The 26,029-nt window shown below is 36.0% G+C and overlaps 2 protein-coding genes across 4 annotated transcripts in view; both read right to left on the reverse strand.

Annotated features, from left to right (window-relative positions):
* The window catches only part of tjp2a (tight junction protein 2a (zona occludens 2)), a 38,726-nt gene extending 34,278 nt beyond the window's left edge, over positions 1–4,448 (reverse strand). The window contains exon 1 of one of the 2 annotated variants that reach the window (XM_084103630.1): positions 4,294–4,448. The gene's annotated coding sequence lies outside the window, so the exon portion shown is untranslated. The remainder of the gene's footprint in view (positions 1–4,293) is intronic. The other variant, XM_084103631.1, reaches the window with a different exon arrangement.
* A 1,104-nt stretch (positions 4,449–5,552) lies between these two features.
* Positions 5,553–24,427, reverse strand: pip5k1ba (phosphatidylinositol-4-phosphate 5-kinase, type I, beta a). 2 transcript variants are annotated; one of them, XM_084104687.1, is made up of 16 exons: positions 24,295–24,420; positions 19,560–19,661; positions 18,927–18,997; positions 17,641–17,709; positions 15,682–15,812; positions 15,256–15,373; positions 13,632–13,784; positions 13,022–13,318; positions 11,384–11,580; positions 10,059–10,139; positions 9,180–9,228; positions 8,995–9,079; positions 8,656–8,802; positions 7,476–7,605; positions 6,361–6,442; positions 5,553–6,222 (listed from the first exon to the last, which is right to left on the reverse strand). In XM_084104687.1, exons 4-16 carry the CDS (start codon positions 17,707–17,709, stop codon positions 6,220–6,222), a joined length of 1,542 nt encoding a protein of 513 aa, XP_083960813.1. In that variant the 5' UTR covers positions 18,927–18,997; positions 19,560–19,661; positions 24,295–24,420; the 3' UTR covers positions 5,553–6,219. The 2 variants fall into 2 exon arrangements, with proteins under 2 accessions (XP_083960813.1, XP_083960812.1); XM_084104686.1 differs by lacking the exon at positions 19,560–19,661 and having other exon boundaries at positions 24,295–24,427.
* Positions 24,428–26,029: the final 1,602 nt, after the last annotated feature.

The following is a 26,029-nucleotide window of genomic DNA, read 5'->3' on the forward strand; positions in this document are numbered from 1 at the left end:
GCTTCCATATTGATTTGAGGAGAACATCTACTCAAATTGTACACTTCTCTTCAGGCAGATTCATAGACCACAATACAACACGATTGTGATGTAGATTGTGCTTATTTACCCCCACCCCACACAAAAGCAGGACTGCGCGCTACCTTACAGTTCCCGCTAGGGCTGAACGATTAATCGCAATAAAACTGCACGATTTGGCAAAGGCTGAGATTATTTTGTGCGCAGCTTGTCAGTGGAGCGCGGCTGATCGGTAGTAAATACTGCCCCATCTGAACGCCAGGGGGCGCTCTCATGTAAACAATAAATATGCCCCGTCGCAGAAGTACAATAATGCGCATCTTTGCAGGAAATCCCTATCGCTGTAGTTGAATAAACAGAAGATTGAAACGCTTTGATTAAACATGACTTATAAATACACGACTGCCTTATTCTGTGTAAGAAGGCACATCATCTCACAGAAGGAGGAGCTCAACTGTCGTTATGAAGTGAGTTTGGAGTAAATGCATGTTATTAAATGTTGTCTGTTGTTGGACAAGAGGTTCATAAATGCTTCTCATGTTTTGGAAAGATGTTTGATGCGTGTTGTTTTTTCAAATGCACGTTATAAGTGACTCAAACGATTTTAAAATCGCGATAAGCCATCTCGATTTAAGTGCGATTACATGTAAATTGCGATTAATCGTTCAGCCCTAGTTCCCGCTGGATTTCATCCTCTGAATTTAAGCTTAATAAAGCCTGAACCTCATCGTCGGTCAATCGGTCGTATTTTTTAAACGACATTGTTGATTCTAATAGCAAATAACTGTTAACCGCACACACCGCAACAGATAAAATGCTGCGTGGAATCAACCAATCAAAATGCGGTATGAGCGCAACCAATCAGAAAGTCCAGCGCCCAAGTCCCACCCATGAAAGCTTCTGAACTTTGAAAAAGTACTACCTAGCAAGCAGGGACTTTCTGAGGGGGAAATATTAATATTCTAGTTCCTGGGGAAAGTTCCTGCGGTGGAAACGCAGCTAATAACGTACATCCAAGTGAACGAGAAGCAGGGAAGATAGTGAGGAAAGATAGTGAGGGAAGGGCATAAAAATGGGACCAGCCCAGGACAGGTTTGAAAACACCTGCTTTACATGATAACTGAAATGCAACAAGAAACATTTAGCATTTTCAACATACAGACATACAATTAAGAGTGAATACATGCATGTTTTAAAATAAAATATTATTTGCAAATAGTTTAAATGGATGACTTCATTACTACAATTAGACGTAGAATTGCTTTTACTGTTTTTATTGCTACACATATTCCACAGTATAAGTATGTAGTAATAAGAAATACTACAGTATCATATCCTGCTGATAATGCATTGTTTAGTTCTAAACTGTTGACCCACATGAACAACTGAACTTTGTCCTTCAGTCTGACTCATGTAAAAGCTGCTCAGGCAAACTCAGTCCAGCCTGAACAGATTTTGAAATAAGCTTGAGGCACATTAAATAGCACCAGAATCAGACGTTTTCCAATAATATGAAAGGTTCAGATGTCATATAATACATATATATTCACCCCTGAACATGTTAATATGAACAATATTTGTAGAAAACACCAAAAATAACAAGATTCTTAAAATCTAGAAACGTTTGCAAGACTAGTCGATGATTTCTCTATGAACCCCCGTCTAACAGATGAAGACACTAACATGAATTCCACAGCATAATGTTTAGAAAATCCTTCAATTCAGCTCAAGTGGATTAAGAACTCAAAAGCATTACGAAACCAGACATAAACGCGGTTTCAGTTTTCTATTTTCAGTCTACTGATTCTGCCAAGCTCATATTAAATGTGAACAAACACCATCGTTTCACCAAACAGAAAAATGATTTTGTGTGTTCTCGTGTATTTCTCCTATTGTCCGAGTCGTTTAATGCCTTTACATAAGCGGCGTGTGGCAGCGTAAGCTAAGCTTTCTTTCCTCTTTCCCCATGTGTTCGGCTAATGCAGAATCAGTCGACATTATGCAATGCCAATGCACATATGTACATTCAATCATCAAATAAAACATGTCACATTTCAATCACACTCAGCTTCACAGAGTTAAACATATAAGCCTGTAATAATAACCAATGATAAAGCAGTTTATCTCAAATAGGCTTTAACATAAATTTAATGATGAATTGAGGATTTTAAGGATTATGTCAGGTTAAAGGGTTCTGTTATTCTGGGTTTATTTCCACAACCAGAAAGTATTCTTATCAGGAGAGCGCTGATTTCATCCGTCCCACTGCTGTCCTCTTATGAGAGAAACTCTGAGTCACAGAACAAAACTATGAGTCCATTACATTTCACACCTGGACATGAGGAATGAGAGTAGGACACTTGCATCCGGTTTCACAGACCAGGATTAAGATAGTCCCAGACAAAAATGCATGTTTGAGCTGTTTTGACTGAAAGCAACTTGCACTGGCATATCTTATCACTGTCATTGTTTTGTCTCAAGATGGACACCAGTAATGTTTTTTCTAAGGCATGTTTATAAAAGCGACTTAATGTCCTAATTAAACAAAGGCCTAATCCTGGCTTAATCTAAACCCTGTCTGTGAAACCAGGCCTAGGGGTGCGAAGTATTGAATAATGTTGTACTGCCACATACAGTTTCATTATAGATCTAGATAGATCAATAGACAGACAGATAGATCTTTTAAACATTGCACAAAATTTACAGCATTCATTTTCATTATATGGATACCTGTTTCCGTAATGCAATGCAATAAAAAAAAAGGTAATTGGAAAGCTTTTTTTCTCACAACTGCAAGTTTATATCTCACAATTCGGAGTTTACAACTCGCATAATTCTGAGAAAAAAAGTCAGGAGTGCAAGATATAGATTTTTAATTCTGACTTGTCTCCCCAAATTGCCAGATTATCTCACAGTTCTGACTTTTTTCCTCAGAAATGCAAGTTTAGGCTATAGGCTCTCTCACAATTCTGCCTTGTTTCTAGAAATTCAGATTTATTTCTTAGGATTGTTCGATTTGAGAAACATAAACTCGCAAAAATCGGTAATCATGACTTTTTATCTCACAGTTCTGACTTTTTTCTTGTATATGCAAGATTTTTTTTCATTAATTATATCTCACAGTTTTGAGGAAAAAAAAAATCTGAATTAAAAGTTTTAATCTTGCAATTCTGAGAAAGTCAAAATTGCGAGATAAACTCGCAGTTCTGACTTTTTTCCCCTCCTTTTTTCCTTGCTTCAATAAAATAAATTTTTTTTTTTAACTTAAAATCACTTTATATTTAAATGTTTATTAATCATATAAACCTTTCATAATTTCTTTTCTCATGAATTGCGCTGCTTCAAACAAAATTCAATAAAATAAATATACTTTTTTCTATTTTCTATTTTTTTTCTTGTAATTGCAAGGTATAAACTTGCAATTACAAGAAAAGTCAGAATTGTTTAATAAAAAGTCAGAATGACCTTTTTTATTTTATATTCTGTGGCGGAAACAAGCTTCCATATTTACACACAGTTTTGAGGGGAACATTAACTATGGAATAACATGGAAGCAATAAAAACATCTGATATTTTGGGAGATTTATTGACCTTGACACAGTCATGAGTGTCCTCTCTATGATATCATTTCCTGACTTTATTTAGTTTTTTTTCTCAATGTAAGATTAAGCAGATGAGTTCAAATTATTGAAAAGCAGTTTTGTTAACCTTTAATACATAAAATAATTTGATGATAAATTTGAAATTTGAAATTGATTGTAAAACTTCTTTCTTTAAAAATAACTTTATCTTACACTTTTTCTGGTTTTTAAATACGTTTTTCCATTTGTTTACCAAAAAAAATAAAAATAAAAAATCTAATTTTCCAAAGGAAAAAAAAGTTTAAAATACGTTTAGTTAGACGTCTTAATACAGCGTTATGACACGAAACCCAAAAGCCCGCGTGAGAGGAAAACACACTTTCGTGAGAAACACACAGGACAAAGTCAGAGAACACACTGGTCTTTCATGACAGGACGGGCTACTGTAGGCCTGAAGAAAAACGCTGCCAAAAACACGACAACTGCATTCAACGAAATTATAAAAGCACACACAAGTCCGTACTAAAGTTCACATTAATGTGTACATAATCTAACAGCAGCTGTTGAACGTTCCTGTGACATTACTTAGATTTTTATCAGCCTCCTCCCCTAAACAATAGACTACCGAAACCAGTGAACAGGGAAATGCGACCGAAACAACAAAACTGCTCCAGTGTGAAGAGCCTAACGTTACCTTTAGAGAGGCCGATACTGAAGATCCGTAAACTCCTGCCAGAAACGTGCGGGGTTCAGGGTGATCTATATGTGGCTGGAGTTGGACACTTCCAGAGAAAGTTTGAACACCTCGATTCAGTGTACAATCCCAGATTTCCTGGATCCTCCAGGTATGGGCGTGTCCGTGAGCGCGCAGGTGAGCCCAGCAGTGACTCAAACCACGTGACCACGCCGCTTCATTCCTGTGCATATCTGACCATTTGATTTAACCAGACTTGTTTTAAACAGTGTAAGAGTTACTCTTTCTGACATGTAGTGGTTAAACTTCTACCCTATTTTATTTTATCATAATAGTCAGAATATATATAAAAATATAGAATGTCGAAAAGATATCATTACGTTTAATAGGCTAAATGTTAAAATGTTTTTAGATGATTTGTAAAATCATATTCCGTGCAATAATCCTATCCATTTTGAGACACGAGCATGATTTTCGGTTCTTCTAGGTTATATGGTGCTGTTATTTGAGATGTTAAGAAAACTGATAAAAAAATAAAAATAAAAAAAAGAGCTGAAGGGGTTATTTTGAATAAGTGTGTACTTAAAATCACTAATATCTTGCCCAAATATGCTTATGGTGACAAATGATAATTTGTACATTCATAATTTCTTTTCACATGAATTGCGTTGCTTCAAACAAAATTCAATAAAATATATTTTTATTTGAGACTAGAAATAGGCATATTATCCTTAAAGAGGGCCTTTACCCCCATCCCATTGTAATATACATTTTGATGTAATAAATACAGTGCATAATATACATAATATATTGGTTTGATCAAAGAGCATATCCTACTGGGACAAACAACACCAAAACACCCCCTAGTGGATTGTTTTTGTATATTGCAAGTAGTTATTATGTCTTGCACAATATTATGGAGGACCAAATCTGCAGAAATAAATAAATAAACATGGAAATAAATACATGTGGCGATAATAAAATAATACAATTATATATATATATATATATATATATATATATATATATATATATATATATATATATATATGAAAATATAAATAAATTCAGGATTAAATTGAATTGAATTATTTATTTTTAATTTCTGCAGGCTTGATCCTCCATATTTTATAACTGCTATTTTTTTATTAAGTTAATTAAACATTAGAATAACTAGAACAAATAATTATTGGTGCATTAATATACCTTACAGCTCTTCAGGCATATTTTATAGACAAATTCATGCGAAGCAAAAAAAGTAAAGTTCTACTGAAGATGCAGCATTTAATAGCAACTAAAAACATTATACATAAAAGCACACTTAATTAATATATTACTCTAATCAGAATATATTTAAATACATATTTATAAAAAGTTTTTTAAAGATTGATGGTTTTTAACTTTTAAACCCATTTAAATCTTTACACAAAGTAACATAGACCATTATAATTGTGCTGATTGTACGTCAAAATCACATGACCAAAACTTATTTTTTGGTACTAGTCATCGTACTGTAATGATCAAATAAATGAATGAAATCATTACTCACACAATACAAGTCAGGAGTCATGATTATTATAGAATAAATTATACATTTCTTTGAATGACACATGCTTTAATCAGGTGTCACGCCTTTAACATGTGTACCGCCCGGTGCATTTATGAGACAGTTACAGTGCACTGGTCCAATGGGAGTGTAACTATTATTATGCAACAAACTTGTGTTTTCGAGTGGGTACAAAGTGCACAGTGTAAGGCACTGCAGTACTATAGTGTGGCAATCACTCTGCCATTGTTTCAAACGTGTAAGGCTTTTCTCAGTCCGTGTGAATTAGCAGCTAGAGATATCCATTGTGCAAAGTTGTGGAGCGGCGGGTGAAACAGCAATGTTTCGATGATCTGGTCCACTTCAGAAAGCCTTACGCATCACTTAAAGAGAAAAATAATATAAACCACAATCAATGATCTGGAGCGAATGACACAAAAGAGTTTGAGTTCCAGGGGAACTACAGCACCAGTCATGCAATGAGAACAGTGATATGTGTGCTTTGACTCGACTCTACTGACCAGGTAGACGTCCAGACCAGACTCGGGTGTGCCTGGAAGAGGAGGAGCGCTGTCGTCCAGAGCAAGAGTCGAGCTCGACGTTCTACACAAAAGAAGAAACAAAACCTTGATAAGTCAGACAGAAAGCTATGGTGCCAATAACACTGTATTTAAGTCCAAGTTCACAAAGACCTTTTTAATTAAACTAATATGTATATATTAGTGTGAGTAAGTGTGGGTGTGTGGTCCATGTATTCCCAAGTTATGAGGACCAAAAATGTGTGAGGAAAACAACTTATAAATCATATGAAATTACATTTTTTTGAAAATGTAAAAATGCAGTTGTGTGTGATGGGTAGGTTTAGGTTTAGGGTTAGTGTAAGGGGACAGTTTGTACAGTGTAGAAGCCATTACGTCTATGGAAAGTCCCCATTAAAACGTGTGTGTGTGTGTGTGTGTGTGTGTGTGTGTGTGTAAGTGTGTGTATGTAAGCGTGTGTGTGTGAGCATGTGTGTGTAAGTGTGCGCGTGTGTGTGAGAGTGTGTGTGTGTAAGGGTGTGAGCGTGTGCGTGTGTGTGTGAGCGTGTGTGTCAGTGAGCGTGTGTGTGAGTATGTGTGTGTGAGTATGTGTGTGTGAGTGTGTGTGTGTGTGTGCAAGTATGTGTGTGTGAGTGTCTGTGTGTGTGAGTGTCTGTGTGTGAGTGTGTGTGTGTGTGTGTGTGAGCGTGTGTGAGCGTGTGTGTGTGTGTGTGTGTCAGTGAGCGTGTATGTGAGTGGTTGTGAGCGAGAGAGTGTGTGTGTGTGTATGTGAGCATGTGTGTGTGTCAGTGAGAGTGTGAGTATGTGTGTGAGCGAGCGTGTGAGCATGTGTGTGTGAGTGTCTGTGTGTGTGTGAGAGTGCGTGTGTATGTGTGTGAGCATGTGTGTGTATGTGTGTGTGTGTGTCAGTGAGCGCATGTGAGTGTGTGTGTGTGTGTGTGTGTGTGTGTGAGCGAGCGTGTGTGTGTGTGAGCATGTGTGTGTGTCAGTGAGCGTGTGTGTGAGTATGTGTGTGCGAGCGAGCGTGTGTGTGTGAGCATGTATGTGTGTCAGTGAGCGTGTGTGTGTGTGTGTAAGCATGTGTGTTAGATAAACACCTGTTTTCTGTTTGCAGTTCAGTGGTCACATCATCTATAGAGTAAGCAGAAGGAAAAGTAGCCGCTGAAAAAGCTGGATCGAGTCTTGTGGAGCTTGGAATAACATCAGGTTTCTGAGAGGAGTGTGTATCTGTCAAACAACAGAAGTAGCATTGGAAGAAATTATCAAAAAATTGTATGGCATCCCTTGTAAAAATAGAAGTACACTTTAGTGTACTTTTAAAAAGAGTACTTATGGAAATACTATACTTGAAATGAATGTAGCGAATGAAATGACTTATGTACACCTTTATATGTAATCTCAATATGCGTGTCATGTATTTAAATATATTTGTAATTACACATTTGTGATGAAGTTGCAATTTAAAACTAACTTTAAATATAATACTGTACAACACTACCACATGTATGTTCTAGTTCCTGTACCTGTTTCCTTTGTTCTCATTTTGCCACCACTCGTTAGTTTCCTTTTTTACTGATTAAGTTACGCACCTGTTTCAGTTTGTGTTGATTAGCCTCAATTGTGTATTTAAGCCCTTATTTTACATTGTTTGCGCTATACGTGGTTGTGTATCTTTACTCCTAGTTATTGCTAGTTTTGATTAAAGACTGTTTGTTTGTTGTACTCCATTTATCGTGCGCTCATTGCAACCACTCAAATCATTACAAAAACACTACAGTTAAAACGATAATCAAGTACTTTGTTAGTCAACACATTAAATTAAGTGTACTTCTTGAAAGCATGACAAAAGACTATTAAAACAATGATTTAAAATCTACTTTAATGTAAAACTATTAATTTGGCATTACATACTTTTTAAAAGTGTACTAAAGTGTGTGAAGAAATAGTCATTACAAGCGTACACTGTTTAAGTTCACTTAAGTGGCCTTTTACAGTATTTGAGTAATACTATGTTATCGGCAAGACTAGTTTTTAAAAAATGAACTTTTATAATCTACAAGTGGACATTCAATAAGTTAACTTCTTTTTCAAGAAAAAAGAGAGATCCATTTTCAAATTCTATGATTATTTGCTCACCCTCATATCGCTCCAAAAATAACATCATCATACATGTTCTGTCGTTCTAAATAATGACAGAATAATTTTTCTTTGGTTGAACTGTAAGATTTTTAAATGTGTGTAATAGGGAAGTACTCTTCTAAGTCGGCTAACAAGCACCTGTATCATCGATGTTATCGAGTTTTTCGAGGCTTTGCACCCTCCTCTCCTCTTGACTCTCTTCTTTTACAGTCGACAGAACTTCCTGTGAGGCTGACCTACACTGGATAGAGTTTTTCTTCCTTTTCGAGGACGCACCACGAAGAGCTAAAAGTAAAGAAAGGGGGAAAGAAAGAGGGAGAAATGTGAGATGTTAAGTTTTACAATCATGTATTATTTTCAAATTTATCATCAAATTATTTTATGTATTAAAGTTTAACAAAACTGCTTTAAATTTCAAACGATCATATTCATTTAATCAAAATTCCATTGTAAATAATAAAGAAGCATTAAACTTACGGTGAATCTTTTTAAATACTGTGCCACCCATGAATTTCAGGAATCTGTCAGCGTAGAAATTAGGTCTATGGACAGATACTGTGTCCTAGCGTGCAAAGTTGCAAAGAGCCATAAATCATAATAATGTTCAAATAGTAGTATATAAGAAAATAATATTTCAGTGTAAAAAAAGGAAAAATACATACACCATCATGCACAAGAGCCTTCCACGAGTGTTCAACCTTCTTTATAAGTCTATGTATATAAGATAGAAATATTCAGTATTCAACATTTAATTATGAATATCAGTATTAGTAATTATGAAGTATTCATTTTTTGTCAGGTGTGTCACAGTCATGTGGCTGCAAACACACATGAAGATGAAGACCAGCGGGGTAATCCACAATATATAGACTTTATTTACCAACTCAAACTCACAGGAGATCACAAAGAACCACAAATTAACACAAATGTAATCTCAGACAAGAACTGACCAAGAGAAACTGAAACACAGGCGCTCCGTCCGAAATCGCATACAGTCTAATAAGTAGGTGCTACATTTGAATTTGAATTTACATCGCGACCGTTAAAAAAGTACGCTCTATATAAGTATGAATGTGTGTAGTATGAATGTAATCTGGACGTACTACAATTGCCATGTTGATACTGTCACATGACCTCCCAGCGTCAGTTGCGTCGCTTCACTGCCATTCACAAATCCTGTCCTGCGGCCTCATGGGATAGTAAAGTGTCCATTGAAGACACACTTCAGAATCTCACTGGAAGTTGTGGGTCATCCGGGGACTTTACACCTACTGTCTTTTCAATACTATGAATTCACACAAACTTCTCTTTTGGCTTACTGTTTTTCGCATACTATATAGTAGGGAAGTATTCGATTTTGGACGCAGCGAGGGAGTATAAATACTAGATACAAACAAAGGAAACTAAATGAAGAACAGGTGAACATAATCAATCAAACAATCAGTTAGTAACCATAGAAACAAACTAACAACGGGAACCGGAACTAAACACAGAAAGGAAACACAGGAACTGTAACATAACCGTTATAAGGAGACTCATACCTGTAGGACTGCAGGATATCAATAATCCCCAAAAAGATCAGCAACTTCTCTTCTTTGTGTTTAGCAGGGATGCCACCCATTCTAGAAAAAAACACATGATTATTTCAAAACTAATCCAAGGTCAGTCATAAAATCTATTGGAAATGTTTTAAAAGAACAGAGGAAGAATTTTACATTTTTTGACATTCTAATACCCCCCTTTTTTAGTCGATCAGATTCCCTGACAACACTATTTTTTCTATGAATCATTTTGTGTATTCAGATTAGCTGAAAATAATCAAATAATAAAATAATTATATATATTTATACCATGGTCTTTCTGAATACTCTATTCTGATTGGCTGGAAGGTGTGCAATAAAACCGTTTAATGCACAGGTAGTTCCAGTCAGTTTAATCACCGTTCTATATTTAATGCACAGTTTTTGTTGAATCGCACACACACATGTCAGTTGGAGATTGTGCTGCGCGCACGCACACAGAAACATTCAGGAGCACAGAAACTTTTCAATGCTGCCCTGCGACTTTTAGTAATAAAATAGCTTTGCAACTGAATCGCTACATTATTATATTTCTCAGAAACAAGGGGATAACATTGCTGGTTTTGAATTAAACAATCAAACAATCTTACAACAACAATCTCTCTCTCTCTCTCTCTCTCTCTCTCAATAATTAATTCAATTTAATTAATTAAATGTAATCTTGCGCATCACTTTATCTCAGTCTGATTCAAAGTGGACAGATCTACGAGCGGTAACTAAAATAACCGTCAATTTTACCCTTCCGGTCAAATAACTTACTGCAAACATCATTAACAGCTTTAAGTTGTCAATGCTGGCAAATGACCATGGTATAACATATATCACCAAGGCTGCATTTATTTGATCAAAAAATACAGTAAAAACAGTAACATTGTGAAATATTGTTACAATTTAAAATAGCAGTTTTCTTTTTTAATATATTTTAAAATGCCATTTATACCTGTGATGGCAAAGCTGAATTTTCAGCAGCCATTGCTGCCTAATATTTTTGTGGAAACTGCTGTATTTTTTTCAGTATTCTTTGATGAATATAAAGTAAAAAAAAATAAAAATAAAAACAACAACAGCATTTATTATCAATTTAATGCATCCTTGCTAAATGAAAGTGTTAATTTCTTTTTTTAAATGAAAAGTACTGACCCCAAACTTTTGAACAGTAGGCTGACAAGTCTTTGAAGGATATATTTTTGGAGAAAGGACGTGTGGTGAAAGTTTGCCAAACAACATAAATTGCTTACGGCATCTTTTATTTCTGTTTACTCTGAAAACGGAGCGATTCCACTCACGTGTCGTCATCGGCGTCAGCGAGAGGCTCGGCAGCTTTGCCGTCTCCTTGAATGGACTCGCGGGCTGTGGAGTACAGGACCTTCTGCCCACCCTGACGCTTACTGTCCCCTCGGCCTCCTCTCCCCCTCATCTTCCTGTCCAGAACATGGATTCCCAGCAGCAAACTGTAGTCCATGATTTTAAAGCTTTCCAGCACCTGAGGAAGAAAATGAATTGAAATCACAACCACAAGTCACTTATAATGCCAAAGGGCCCGATCATACAGCCGGCGCAATGCAGCGCCAGGCGCGACGCAAGGTTTTTTTGCTAGTTACAGCCCAACACAGTTATCATTTTCACGTCCTGCGCCATGTTGTTTAAATAGCAAATGCATTTGCGCCTATTTATGCGCCCATGGGCTGCTGGTCTGAAAATGAGGTGTGTTTTGGCGCATTGTTGGCGAGTTGCTATTTTGAGGCAACTGAAATAGATTGAACCATTGACCAACTGAAACCTGGTTTAAAGTCAATGGCGCAGTGTTTATTTTTTTGTTATTTAACCTTCATCCTTCCCTCGGGTCATTCTGACCCGGAATGTTTTTTGTGGTTGTCACAAATCAGGAATGAATGAAATGCGAGTAATGCTTCAGTACACATAGAAAAACCTAAAAATGCTCAAAATTCAAACTAAAAATGCTAAAACTTTACCAAAAAATGACTTTATAATGTCTACATGTGTATCTGAATGCATCCTTAAGAAAAACTGACTTTAGGACCCAGGGGAAACAGCTCATTTGCTCCAAATAGTGCTATGAAGGCCATATAGTGGCTGGAGTCATAAAAATATAATTTTTATATACATTTTTTTCCACAATAGATATTTTGAGCTGAATTAAAAGGTTTAGGCATACAATTGTGAGTTATTTTGAATTATAAGGTGAAAGAATGTGCTTAAATTACTATTTATTTATTATTTATTGATTAAATATAGTAATTTAAAGGTAAAAAAAAAAAAAAAAAAAAAAAAAAAAAAAAATTGCATTAAAAAATAGAAAAGATATTATCAGATTGAAATAAAATTGTAAGTATAATTTTTGGGCTTCGATCATTTTAACCAGCAAGGGAAGGATGAGCACATTAGAAATATGAGCCTACAGCAGCACACAAACATGTCAAATATTACAAATAAAAGGATTACAATGTAAAATATTATTATTGTGTACATAATGATATGGTGGAATCCGGCTTGTCCCGTAGATGGTCTGCTTGAGCTTAAACCTCGTGCACAAGCAGATCCGTTTGCTCTCTGGAGAAGCGTTCAGTCTTTCCGCTTGCAAATTCCACAAAAAAAATAATGCACATGTAAATAGCGAATCCGCCATGACGTGAGCGCAACTGGCTTTTAAAGGGAATGGGAGATGACACTCTGATTGGTTTATTGCACGTTACGCCCAAAACACACCCATTACTCATTAAGAGAATAGGGACAAAACTTTTAGACCATGCGCCGGGCACGCCGACCATTTTTCTCGTCATTAAAGTAGCAAAAGTGGATTCGGACACGACCTAACTGTGCTTGCGCCCAGCGCTTTAGACCATGCGCTTAGATCGGTAAAATAGGGCCCAAAGAGTTCTACAGTGTTCAACAACACGACTCACCCGACAATCTCTCTGAAGAGTCTTCATCAAGGCGCTGTACGTGTCTGCATCGAAGTAAAGACCTTCGTGCATCTCCTGGAAGTCCAGATCTTTAAAGGTCGGGGAAGATTTGCTGCGCTCCTTCCGTGACGCTCTGCGTTTGTAAGTGGAGCCCTTCAAGTCGTATTTGTAGTGCATTTTCAAAGAGCGAGGCAGAATGTTGTTCATCACCACCAATCTGATATTAACACCGCCACACTGAATGCAGTACAGCCCGTAAAACTTCGGTAAGAGGGTCCTTGGGTTCTGATTCAGATTCTGCAATCGAGAAGGACAGTTTTTCAAAATCGCTGTGAAAAATATGGTATACTTACTGTAAAATTGAAGATAGTGGGGGTTGATTGTTAACTGACTGTTTTATGTGTTTTTAATGTGCAGTGTAGTCCTGTATTTCTACAGTAAACAGGGCCATGAAACAGCAATAAAATGATTATCTTGAGTCTGCATTACTCATTTTTATATTTAAACATTCATTTTAAATGTGAGGAATGTTTTAGATGAAAAAAAGAGTATGAATAGTGCAGTTTCTTCCTGTACTATTGTTACTCTTGTGGCAGGTTGTGTGGCTCACCATGTAATATCCTGGAAGCAGCTTCTGCAGAAATTCAGCTTCTTTGTGTTGCACAGTCTTTATGATGAACTCATCATCACTGGTTAAGTAAAACCATGAGCTACTCGCTCCAGGGTTCGACAGCTCGATCAGAGGTTCTTTACAAATAGAGTACTGCAGATAAAAACATGCATTAATAATGCAGATTCTACAAACACACGTGCACTTTCATTTAAAATGGTCTCATTTATGTGTAGTTAATGTTCACTAAAACTACTTAAAATAATTGAAATAAAATAAAATATAAATATCAGATGGGGGGAAAAAACTTAAAATGAAATGATAATTATATGCTGGCTTGGCAACTAACCGAAGTTTATATTGAAGTATAAAATGACTACTAACTACTAAAACATACTAAAATGACTAAAACTAAAACTGAAATAAATATATAGATTAAAGCTTAACAGAAATATAAAAAACTAAATATATTATAGAAATAAATTAAAAATATATGAATAAATATTAGAATAATAAATAAACAATACGAAAATAACACTGCCTCGTTTGTGTCCCAATGACTTTGCAATGACATAATTTACAGGATGCTAAACTTTATTTTTCATTAGTTATTTATTATTTTTTGTCCTATTATTTAATATATTGACTGTTTAATGTAATGCAACATTTGAAATAAAACATTAATTTTGTTCAATTTAGTAAATTAGCATTTTAAGTTTAAAACTTTCAATTTTAAAGGGGCTATATGTAAGGATTTTCATGTATTAATTGCTTTTTTTTATTGCCAAAATGTGAACAGCTTGTAATGAAACTTCATAAAAAACTTCCCAGATATCCTACTTTGTCTATGAATGTAGACTATTTATTATGTGAAGGAGTCGGGAGATTTTCACTGGAAAAATCCAAAGTATGTGATGTTTACGCTCCCGAAAGCCTCTCTTCTGTTCAATGACACATGAAACAAATGCTTATACAATGTTCAGGATAATGGCGAAAGAGCTATTCCGTACTGAAATGTCAGTGTGTCATACAAAGAAAAGGGATTCATTCAAACTATAGCCTCACATAGCCAGATCTATATAGTCTAAAGTATCATATCAGTGTGATTTTAATGACCTCATCTGTCGACATGATGACAGGGACTCGGAGAACTGGTGCAAACATATCCACATCGCTACGATCAGATGCTGTCATTTTTGTTGTCTGTTTATTTTGTTAATGAGAGGAAAGCGCACTGCACATATTTACATATTCATCTAAACGTCGCTCTCAGCAGTGTGGATGGTGTCGGGATGTTCGTTATCAGTATATCACTGCAGAGGTATTTCAAACTTATTTTTACTTCTAAGCAAAGAACGAAAAAGAACTTTGCAGTGAGTATATCGGAGCACTTAATCACGTTCAGTATTGTACGTCACATGCGCATGAGGGCGAGCAAGAGCAATAGGTTGCTGGCTGCAGTTCACGTAACGGCCACCAGTGTCACTAATAACAAGGGTTTCTGAATTCTACATAAAGCCCATTTAATCTTTTTTTTTTTTTTGAGAATATGATTTTAGCAGTAAATTTGTTTAGATGAAATCATTTCATAAAATTTTCATGTAAATAATTATCTTAGTCTTACCAGATAATCGTCTGGTTTAATCCCAAAGAGCTCCCTAAAGTAACGGAAAGCCAAAGGAGCATAATTCTTAAAGCGAAAGTCAGGGTAATGATGAGCTGGGGTCAGATTACTGCCTTCGCTGAAAGACAAAAGATACAATATTCATAACTTTGTTATTAAAACAAAACCGTGTAGCACTATTTCAAAACCTAGTTACCCTATACAGCCTTTTTAGACATTGACCAATTACTGACCAATTGCAGTAGGAACTCAGCTGTGCTAATTAATCATGCAGAAAATATTACACAAGCTTATGTCAAAACACAACAGAACTGTTGACATTTGGAACAGGGCCATTGTATCTCAGTGTTTGAATAGTGAGTAAATGGCAACCACACATTACATCTGTCGAGTGTGAAGCTCGGTACATGTACGTTAATACTGTACCTTGGGAGAAAGGCACTCTCAACAACGTAAAAGTCTTGCATGAGAACATCTCTGTCTGGTTTGGAGGTCAGGTTGCCGACTGTGTAGCCAATGCCGAGCTGGATGGCTCCTCTCAAGGCTTCAGCTGTGGGCTGAAGAAAATGAATGAAGAAACAGGAAAACACTGACACGTACAGAAAAAATAATCATCACTGTGCAGAGATAAGGCCGCTCTTATCAGTACTACAGTAACAACACACATGGGAGGAAGTCATAGACAAGGAAGTTGAGGCATATGGCTACGTTTAGAGGGCATTTACAAGAAGACATTTATTTGGTATTACTGGTAGAATGTCACAATGTGAGCAAATAAATATAAAAATATACAGTATTGTGAAAAAAATACAGTATTGTGAAACTGTAATGCTCTTGGATTGTGATGGCAGCTGCAAAAAAGTGTAAAATCTAGTGTTTTATCAAACATATATAATACTAGTATAACTCTGAACCAACTAAATGTCTTTCACAGACTCAATTATTTTCACTTTAATTTTGGAAACTAATCCTGGACTTATAATTGTCACGGTCGATGCAGGGAAGAGGAGAGGCTTGGATCTAATTGCAAACAGTATTTTTTAAAGAAACAAAAAGGTAAACCATGCAAGGAAGAAACAAAGCAAACGTGAACAGAACAACTCTACAAACCATGCAAAGACAACAACTGACAAACACTGACTGAAACATGGGGGTATTTATACACAGGAAGACAGGAGGCTAACAAGGAACAGGTGAGGGTAATGAGTTACTATGGAAACTAATGAGGGTAAGTATGCAATCTAACAAGGGTAACTATTGGAACAAATAAGGCAATGGAAACAAAGGAAACAGGAACTAATAACAGGAAGTCAAACAGCAGGAACAATAGGAACAAGAATACACTTCAAAATAAGAGTACTAAGCACGAGACAAGAATCATAACAATAATGACCCTACTGAATTACAAAAAAAGTGAAAATAAGAAATTATATTTAGCATTTTTTTCAATGCAAATAAACACATTTTACTACCAATTTTTTTGTTAATGTAATGTGTCCAGACACATTTATTTGGAATTGGAATTTTTCCTCGATGATTATAATTAGATTATAAATACTGTAACACATTAAGGAAAATAATCTGGTACAGACAAAATTATTATTATTATTTTATTAAAGGTTTTTACCATAAATACTTAATGGTATTAATACTTTAAAAATGATAAGAATCATACTTATTTTTAGTCAGTTTAAGTATAATTACTTATTGCATTAAAAATAACTATTTTAATGCATTATTTTAATATGAAATGAAATATTTTATGAATATTTTTTTTGTGGCACTACAGTAATTGTGGGGAAGGTGGGCAAGTAGGTGCTTAATTTAAATGATAATCTTTGTTTTATTTATTTGTATTCTGTGATTTGGGGGTGAAAAGTGACCTGGACATTTTCCTAAACACTTTATGTAAGATGTATAAGTATTACAATGTATCACGTTCTGTGTGTCTTTTTTCCACGTATTCCTGCAGTCTAATTATTTCTGTCCTCGTTTGTTCCAGCTATTTCTATCCTGGAATTGACAAACATTGGCCCTTAAACCCAGCAAGCCATTTTGTGGGCAAACATCCAGTTCGCTAATATCCTAATATCCCTTATATCATGAGCCTCCTGTCCATGGTACACATTGCATGGCACATGGCTATAGTGTGGTCGCTTTATATAACAGTCAGTAGGAAAATAACATTTCAGACCATAAGTATGACAAATCAGATTGGGATATGCAAAGACCCAATCCTACTAAATCCCTTAAGAGCTCACAGCACAAACCCTACATTGTGCTACAGAAAAATATGTTGGGTTAAGCAAAAATTATGACAATTAATCAATTCATCCCTGATAAGTACAGATAAAACTTAACTTCTGTTATGCATTGCACACACACCTTTTTGTGGTCTTTCCCCCCAGTTTTCTGAGGTCTTCCACCTCCGGTCTCGTCTGTTGTTGAACTCATCTATTATTTACAGTAAATACACAAAATGCAAAAAAAATTACAATAATAAAAAACTGTCTCAAGGCCCCAAGAAAGAGAAAAACAATATAACAATACTGCACTATTAAAATTAAAAAAAGAATAGGTAGCTTTAGTTGTGAGCGCTGTGCACATTATCAAACAGGAAATGAAGTCATGTGATTTTCCTGTTCTTGGTAAAGTTCAAAGCTGCTGATGCAAGAGATGCAACTCTAAAGCAGCTCATTAGAAATCCGAGAATCATGTTTCCTCCTGACACAATTTAAACGTTTCGGTCGGACCGTACCTTTGTGATGCAGCATATGTGGTATTTAATCTCACAAAATTTAGAGAAGTTGCAGTTCTGCTTATTCACAGGAAAGGAGGAAACAAAGGAGGGAAAACACATGCAAAATTAAACACTTTTCCTCTTTATACAACAGCGCTCTATACAAATAAAGCTGCCAATGGCATCAGGGAAAATGAAAGCTGTTTGCCTCTATGGCCGAATGTTACAAAAACAAAGACAGATACTGTAGATAGATAGATAGATAGATAGATAGATAGATAGATAGATAGATAGATAGATAGATAGATAGATAGATAGATAGATAGATAGATAGATAGATAGACAGACAGATAGATGACAGACAGACAGACAGACAGACAGACAGACAGACAGACAGACAGATCGATAGATAGACAGATGACAGGCAGACAGGAAGACTGACTGACTGACTGATTGATTGATTTAGATAGATAGACAGACAGATGACAGACAGACAGAAGATAGATTGACAGATAGACAGATAGACAGATGACAGACAGACAGACAGACAGACAGACTGACTGACTGATTGAGATCGATAGATAGATAGATAGATAGATAGATAGATAGATAGATAGATAGATAGATAGATAGATAGATAGATAGATAGATAGATAAGGTTTTGTGAGATACATAAATCCATATGCTTGATTGTATTCACCAATCTGACCAATTTTGTGTTGAGACTTGAAAATGCTTTCTTCAGATGTAAACAGGTGAGCAGCACAAAAGGGTTCACACTTTCAGGGTACATATTACTACTCTTAACATGCTAATGTGCCCTTTTAGGGATGGATAAAGTGCCAAGTAGTCGCTTTAATGACACTGCCCCAGTATACAATCTGTTGTACCGCTATACCGTATGTACCGGACAGTATAGCGTTCTCCTTACCTTGTAAACCACTCTGTTGTTGATCAGAGGTCAGAGTCACCGCATATCCAGCCGAAAATGACTCCTGCCGTCTACAAGAAGACATAAATAGAACATGAGTAGGTGTCAGGGGTCTGTCAGTGACTGATACTGAAAGTGAAAGACATTAAGATTGTGCACAGGCAAAGGAAACAGAGTGCTAGTGAAAGTAAACAAAGATGGAAAGAGAAATGGAATAAGTGATAAATTAAAGCTATTTATACACACACACAAAAACACATGTGTGAGGCTCATTCGTTCCAGAAATGACAGATCGCATGCCCACACACCACTGAATGTTATGAAACCAACTCTGCAAGATATTCAAATCCAGCAGATGATGTGCACAGCCTATTTCCTGTTAATAAACTGATGGCAGCATTATAAACAAACACGTTTCTGTGCGATATATCCCATGTCTAAGAGGAATCGCTGTAAGGAGAAAGAGTAGTTAGAAAGCATGTTCCCATGTTAAAGCATTGCAGAGAACCATTGCCGGTTTTGATTAGTCTATACAAACATTATTAAATGTTGAACGCTCCTTCTTTGACGTCTATAGAACTCAAGACCCCATATTTGGCATATTAAGGTAAAAAATGAGAAATGAGTACATACCTCAGCCACACTAACTGCTACAAACCAACACGGTAACTAGTTGGGAACGTGGATTCAAGTTCTTACTGTAACTGTACTGGCTGGCTCCTCGCAGTATAGCCTCTAATATCAAAGCAAACAGATTTGCAATTAATCATGAAATCCTTTCTAAGACGGCCTGTTCCTCAACGTCCCTGCCCACAAAACAAGCAAACAAACCAAGCCAAGTACGTAAGAGTCCTGATTCTTCAGGCATGGCCGGTAAGGCAAGGAGGATATTGCTTAAGGCGCTATTGTTTTCACGGATTTGCTGATTTGTTCATATCTGTGTCAGTGCTGCAGATGATCAGATATACAGGGCACAAAGCTATAAACACTGCACTTTATTATACTTTGCACATTATAAAGTAACCAGCTTTTATTACCAACTTCATTTTATTTTGGTATAGGTAGCCATTAGAGTATTACATTTGTTTCCCTTTTCTCTTGAAAATATTAGGCCACATAGAGACAATATACTACAAATATAAAGATGCAAATAGAATAACAACAACCGTAAAAACCTATCAACAGTTATTAGTGCTGCTTGCTACATTCATAATATGAATGAAGGAGGGTCAGTACTATTTTTTTTATTTTTTTTATGTCCAGATATATTCATTTATACAGTTCATGTGCACAATGACTTGAATACATCTCTTCTATGATGAACAAGTTTTGAATTTTTTAATTAAAATTAATTTGGAGATTTTTGGGAGGTAAATAATGTTAAATTCGATGAGTGTTCCAACTTTTCTGGTATTATAATTAAGAGAAAAAAAGGATTATACTTAAATTCTTGAAGAAATAAATCCCCAAAATTGTAAGAATAAGTGTTTTTTTTGTTTGTTTTTTAAAAAAAAAAAAAGCTTTTTAAAATTATTTTTAGAAAACAATTATTATTATTTTCTTTTTTTGGGGGGGGGGGGGTATTCATTAATTTGAAATTCCATGGTGTTCCAACTGTCCTAATAATGAAGAAAAAAATTATTATTATTATTACTTAAATGTTACAAAATAAATAGCTTATTCATTTTTTAAAAACCTCAAAACAAATCAAAGTCATGTGGTGCAACCAACATGGAACAGGAAAAAAGCAACCACCTGAAATATGATTTTTTTTTACTCTGACCATATTATGCCCTAGTAACTGTACAGAACACCTTAGCCGACACATACCAACAGTTTTCAGAAAATATAAAACTCAGCTTCCCTATAAGTATTGCGTAAATGTCCTCACAGCTTGTTGTATAAAGCGTTATACACAAGTGAATGTGTCACAAGGTGTTACGGGTGCTGTAAGGTCATAAACAAGCAGTTTCATAATGACCATGGACTTGTTAAAGATCAGAATAGCTCAAGTAATGTTGCTTTACACAACAACAAACCAAAAAGATTTCGTTATATAAATATGACTCTCAAATCTAAATCAGAGATTTAACAGTAGTTGATATAACTGTTCCCAAAAGGTTTATTGTAAGAAAACAATTGCAGAAACGCAGCATGGTCCGAGGCTTTCCCAGTTTAGATTTCCCGACCCTTAATTCCAACTCCCATGACCCACTGTTATTGCGTAACTGATGACTGGTGAAGAAGCCAGTGCATTATATATATGGGTAGACTTAAAAAAGCCAATCTATAAATCTCTCACCACACAGCTGGTTAGACTGACACATAGATGGAAACTTTCCAGGACGGCCAATTCAAAAACTGGATGTTCTCTTCAGTCTCAAGGGTCTAATCGTGTTCTTCACACACGGAACAAAGGGTTTGCCAGAAATAAGGATATTTGCAAGTCAAATCACAGGATGGCAGGATCAGCAGGGCTGACATTTCCTCAAATCCTGCAACATCCTCAATAACCTAACATTTTTAACCTAACTCTCTCATCATCACTACAGCCTCACACCCGGCCTGGGGTGAAACAATAGGTCTTTATCATCGGGGAGAGGCGTGGATTCGAGCAAAGAAGCGGAAAGCCTGTTTGCATTTGGCGTGGAGTGAGGGGAACGCAAATGACACGAGTCATGACATAAACCGGTCACATGACCCGCTCAGATCGCCACTGTAAACACAGGACATCTATAAAACAGAGCACTGGGCTTACAACTAACTGGAGAACAGTAACTAACAAAGATGATACTGATGTAAACAATAGCGTAAACAGATGAAATTACAGCTTTTGGAGATCAACGTTTAGTCTATGTGATGTTTGTATTGTAAGTATGTCAAAGCATATAAATCAAACCTTAGTAAATTTGCTTTTTCCATACATTAAATACAGCGCTATCTTGGATCTATATAGATGTATAATACATCTATGAATGCTTATTGGCTTATTGAGATTATCTGCAACCGTTGACAATCATGCCTGTCCTTCTCGTTCACTGTAAAATGTGAAAACATGCAATTTTTACATTCGTTCTTTTTTTACCTGAATACAGCAACTGAACTGAAATGTTATGAGATCAAAAATGTTTTACAGTTGTGCATGTTATTTTCGAATATTTTGAAAACTCAAATTTGAGTGAATATTGTGGAAAATAACAGGAATTTTATATCCGTCTCATTGGCTATTATCACGACTAGTGAAAGACAAGCCAATTATTAAAGTCACCATGAAATCAAACATGACCATTCTTAATTTTTTTTATGGAATATTACCGTTTATTATATACCAAGATTTATCCGTGCACATCTTTATTTATTTATTTTTTTTGATTCTCATGTCCTCGTAATAATTAATCAAAATAACTTCCACTCCCTGCAGCATCTCTTCTCTTCTCTGATGACGTGTTTACTGGCACAAGGGCGGGACAATAACCTGTCACTCACATGAGATCCACCAATAGCAAACTACAACCATCCAACTATCCAATCAATTCCTGATGGACAAAATCAAGTCCCGCCCGACATTTGTTCTTGTTCAACAAGCCGTTTCACTTGAATATGCGTCAGAATAGAGTGGTGCAGGTGTGACATCACTGTAGGCCAAAGAACAGAAGCGAGTTAGCATTTTAGCATTTCCATCGTCCCGACGTCAATGTTTTTTTTTAATGGGATTTTGTTTAATTGGTTGAAATAAGGTCTGTGGTTAACAAGCTCAAGACACTTTCACGTTTTATTCTACGACTAATATTACCACACTCCTGAGCTTTTTTGAAGCTGTTACGCGTCTTGAAAAAGGCGGTTGCTAACAAGTGGCTAAATGGGACTACAGAAGCTGTCGGGGAGATTAAACGTCATCACGCCGAACAGGTAAACTCAGTCCGCTTTTACTCATTATGCTTATAATTGTGCTCTTAAACTATTCTAACTCAAGCGTTCTGGGAAAATGTTTTTAGATAAAAACTTAAGCGAGTTGTCAGAAGCTTAGGGATGATGACGTTGAATTCGTAGGGCCGTGGTGTAGTCCGTTTATAGCCTATTTAGCTTTTTACTTCTTTCGTCTGCATTCAGGCTTCAAAATTCATAAAAGTTGTATTCATCTGTGAAAATGATCTTGATGGATAAAACGTGCAAGTAGCCTATCATACATTTTCTTTGATCGCAGAGCTTGTTTTTTGTGATTATCCAAAAGCCTATCGGAAAATCCAATCGGGTATTTGTCGAGGGAACCAGTGTGATGTGAACTGAGTTGGCCTACAAAGTGACATCATACCTGCACCACTTCATAGGAAGAAAAGATTAATGCAACTTCCGTTTCATGCCAGCTTTAAGCTGCTATTACAGGGTTCTCTGGTAATGGTGCAAAAGTGTATAAATGACCATTGTTCCTCAAATGCAGCTGCATGTCACTCTTACTTTTTACATAATAAAATAATTTTACTGCAAATCAATATTTTTATAGGGTTCAGAATAATTTGATAAGCAGCCGTATCAAGTCAAGACATAAAGTCAATAAAAAATAAACCCCTGCAGGATGATTCAGGGTTTATTTTGTGATAACTGTCTGACTGAACATGATCCTTTACATATTGGGCTATTTTAGTGCTCATTCTGCATAATGTCATTTCAAAAATCGCTGTCAGTGGTGTATAATACAATTTGTGTGTGTGTGTGTAGGCTAAATATTGTGTGAAATAATTGTTTAAACTTAGATATTTTATCTGATTCTTGATTGAGTATTAAATTGTACCACACTGGCATTATATTAACCATCAGTTCCCCTAGACCTATTAGCATCGACCATTAAAAAACAGGTAGTGGTCGAGCACTAGTTTGAGGCCACAACCTTGTAATGTCCAGTCTACCATACAATAACTAACGTCAGCCCGTGATGCAGCATTCATTTCTTTAAAATTGTAGATGCTTGCATAACATGCAAAGCATCCGAGGCTTCGTGCGCAAATGTTGAAGAGCGTTTGAGGAAGTAGCGCTCCCTCCCTTTACTGTTAAACCAAACCACTTTCCCACAGAACAAAGTGCAGCCCAGTTTACTCATTACATTTTTAACGAATTGGTGTCAATAAATGTAGAATACGAAAAGACACTTACGCAGCATACAAATTCCGTTTAACCTTTTAATAAACAATTTGGCCCTAAATGTGCTAAGTTATTGTTAAACGTTATGAAGTGTTTCTCTTTACAATGATCATCAAACTGCTGTGTGTGAGAGCTCACGCATGAAATGTGAATGTCAGATCGTTACTACATTAAAGAAAGCACTATAAGTAATAGTGGAATAGGCTATGCTAGAAGAAGAAGAAAAACTTACCGTCAGTGATTTTCTGAAAAAATAAGCGAAGCTTACAAGTAATAAATGGATATCATTAAGCCATGGCTTGTTTCTCAGTGACATTTGAGAGCATGTCGAGCTTCAGGTTTTGACTGTCAAACTCTCTCCGCCCACGCGCACGCGCTCAGGTCCGTGATACGCGCTCACAATGTAGGCTCATACATATTAAAAAAAAATGCTTTCATTTTAACGGGAGAAACACTTTCAACGTGTTTTTGTATATATATATTGTAAACAATGTAAACATAAGCTAGGCTACTACAATAAAACCTGTTAATAAGTTAAGTTTTTTTTTATCCTATTATCCATCTAAAATACTTTCTCCCCTAATAATCAAATCAGTAATAATAATATATAATAATAATAACAATAATAATAATAATAATAATTTTAAATGAATCCTATACATTTATTAGTTTATTAAGAGATTAAGTCTTGTTTTTATAGAATGCTTTAAAGAGAATTTCTTAATGCTGGCAAGTGTAAACAGTATAATTTCTTTAGAAGAGGTTAGTAGCAGTGGCCATCACACCCAGAATTTGGCCTGTCACTGGCAACTTTTATATGCAACCTAATAATCTGTTTTTGACAGTTCAGTCTGACTAATCATGTAAACACTTCAAGCAATCCCACTGAACTCCATTCGACTGAAAGGTGTGGTGTAGATCTTAAATAATGCGTTAAATCCAATGTTTATTCCAACTACTTTCACAATCTGATTTAAAGGCCTACACTGAAGTGCCTTGAAACATGCAGCATTATTCAATGTGTTGATGTAATTTCCACTGAAACAGGAAGACAGGGCGGGACACCGGACAGCGTTTAGTTTATCACAGCTCGGCCAGAGCCGTTGAGCTCGGTAAAGCCGCAGTTTCCTCCTAATCTCCTCCATATCGCTTTAAAATATAGCATTCTGTGCAGAATTCAAATGGATCCGATGCATTTTGTAGTTTGCGTTGACTCGTGCGTGTCTCTGGACCGGTGTTCTGCTGAATAATGCTTCCAATCAGATTGTGCTACCAACACTATTGCATTGTTTTAAAGGTAGGTTTAGGGTAGAGTAGTTATGGACATTAATAAAGCCTCAAACCTCATGATTATGATGCAGATGGCACAATCTGACAGGAAGCATTTTTCTTGAATTGTTCTTACTGTTTTAATGGGAGATAGCAAAGACATTCGCCCCAATGGAAAGCATATTTGCACTGTCTGAATTGTTCCCTAACCCCTATATAGTACTCTGTGCCATTCACCATGTAAAAAATAGTAACGTTTGTGCGATGTAATGTGTGAACAAATTACCGATTTCAGCAGCAGCCTGTACTTATAGTGTAGGGGGCGGAGCTTCAGATTCTAGAGAGCATTTGATTGGACAGAAAATCTGATGAGAACATGAAGTGCAGAGAGATGTCATCAAAATCATTAATCCATATTGGCAGAAGTGAGAGGCTATGATTGAAAACTTCTGAATATCTTCTAAATGTGAATTTTGTCATTGTTTTGGAGCAGACTAGCTTATACAGTAAGGCTAACATATTCATACTAAAAGCCAAAAAACTCATTTTGATTTCATGGGGACTTTAAAAATATGGTGCAGTGGTGCATTCTCCATTTCTGAATGCAGTGAATGAAATACTGCATGCATTTAAGATTTGTTATAATAGTATAATAATGTCATCATATCAGTCCTAACCTGCTGCCTATATCTGTTACG

The sequence above is a fragment of the Abramis brama genome (assembly GCF_963993115.1).
Source record: "Abramis brama genome assembly, chromosome: 25".
Lineage (NCBI taxonomy): Eukaryota > Metazoa > Chordata > Actinopteri > Cypriniformes > Leuciscidae > Abramis > Abramis brama.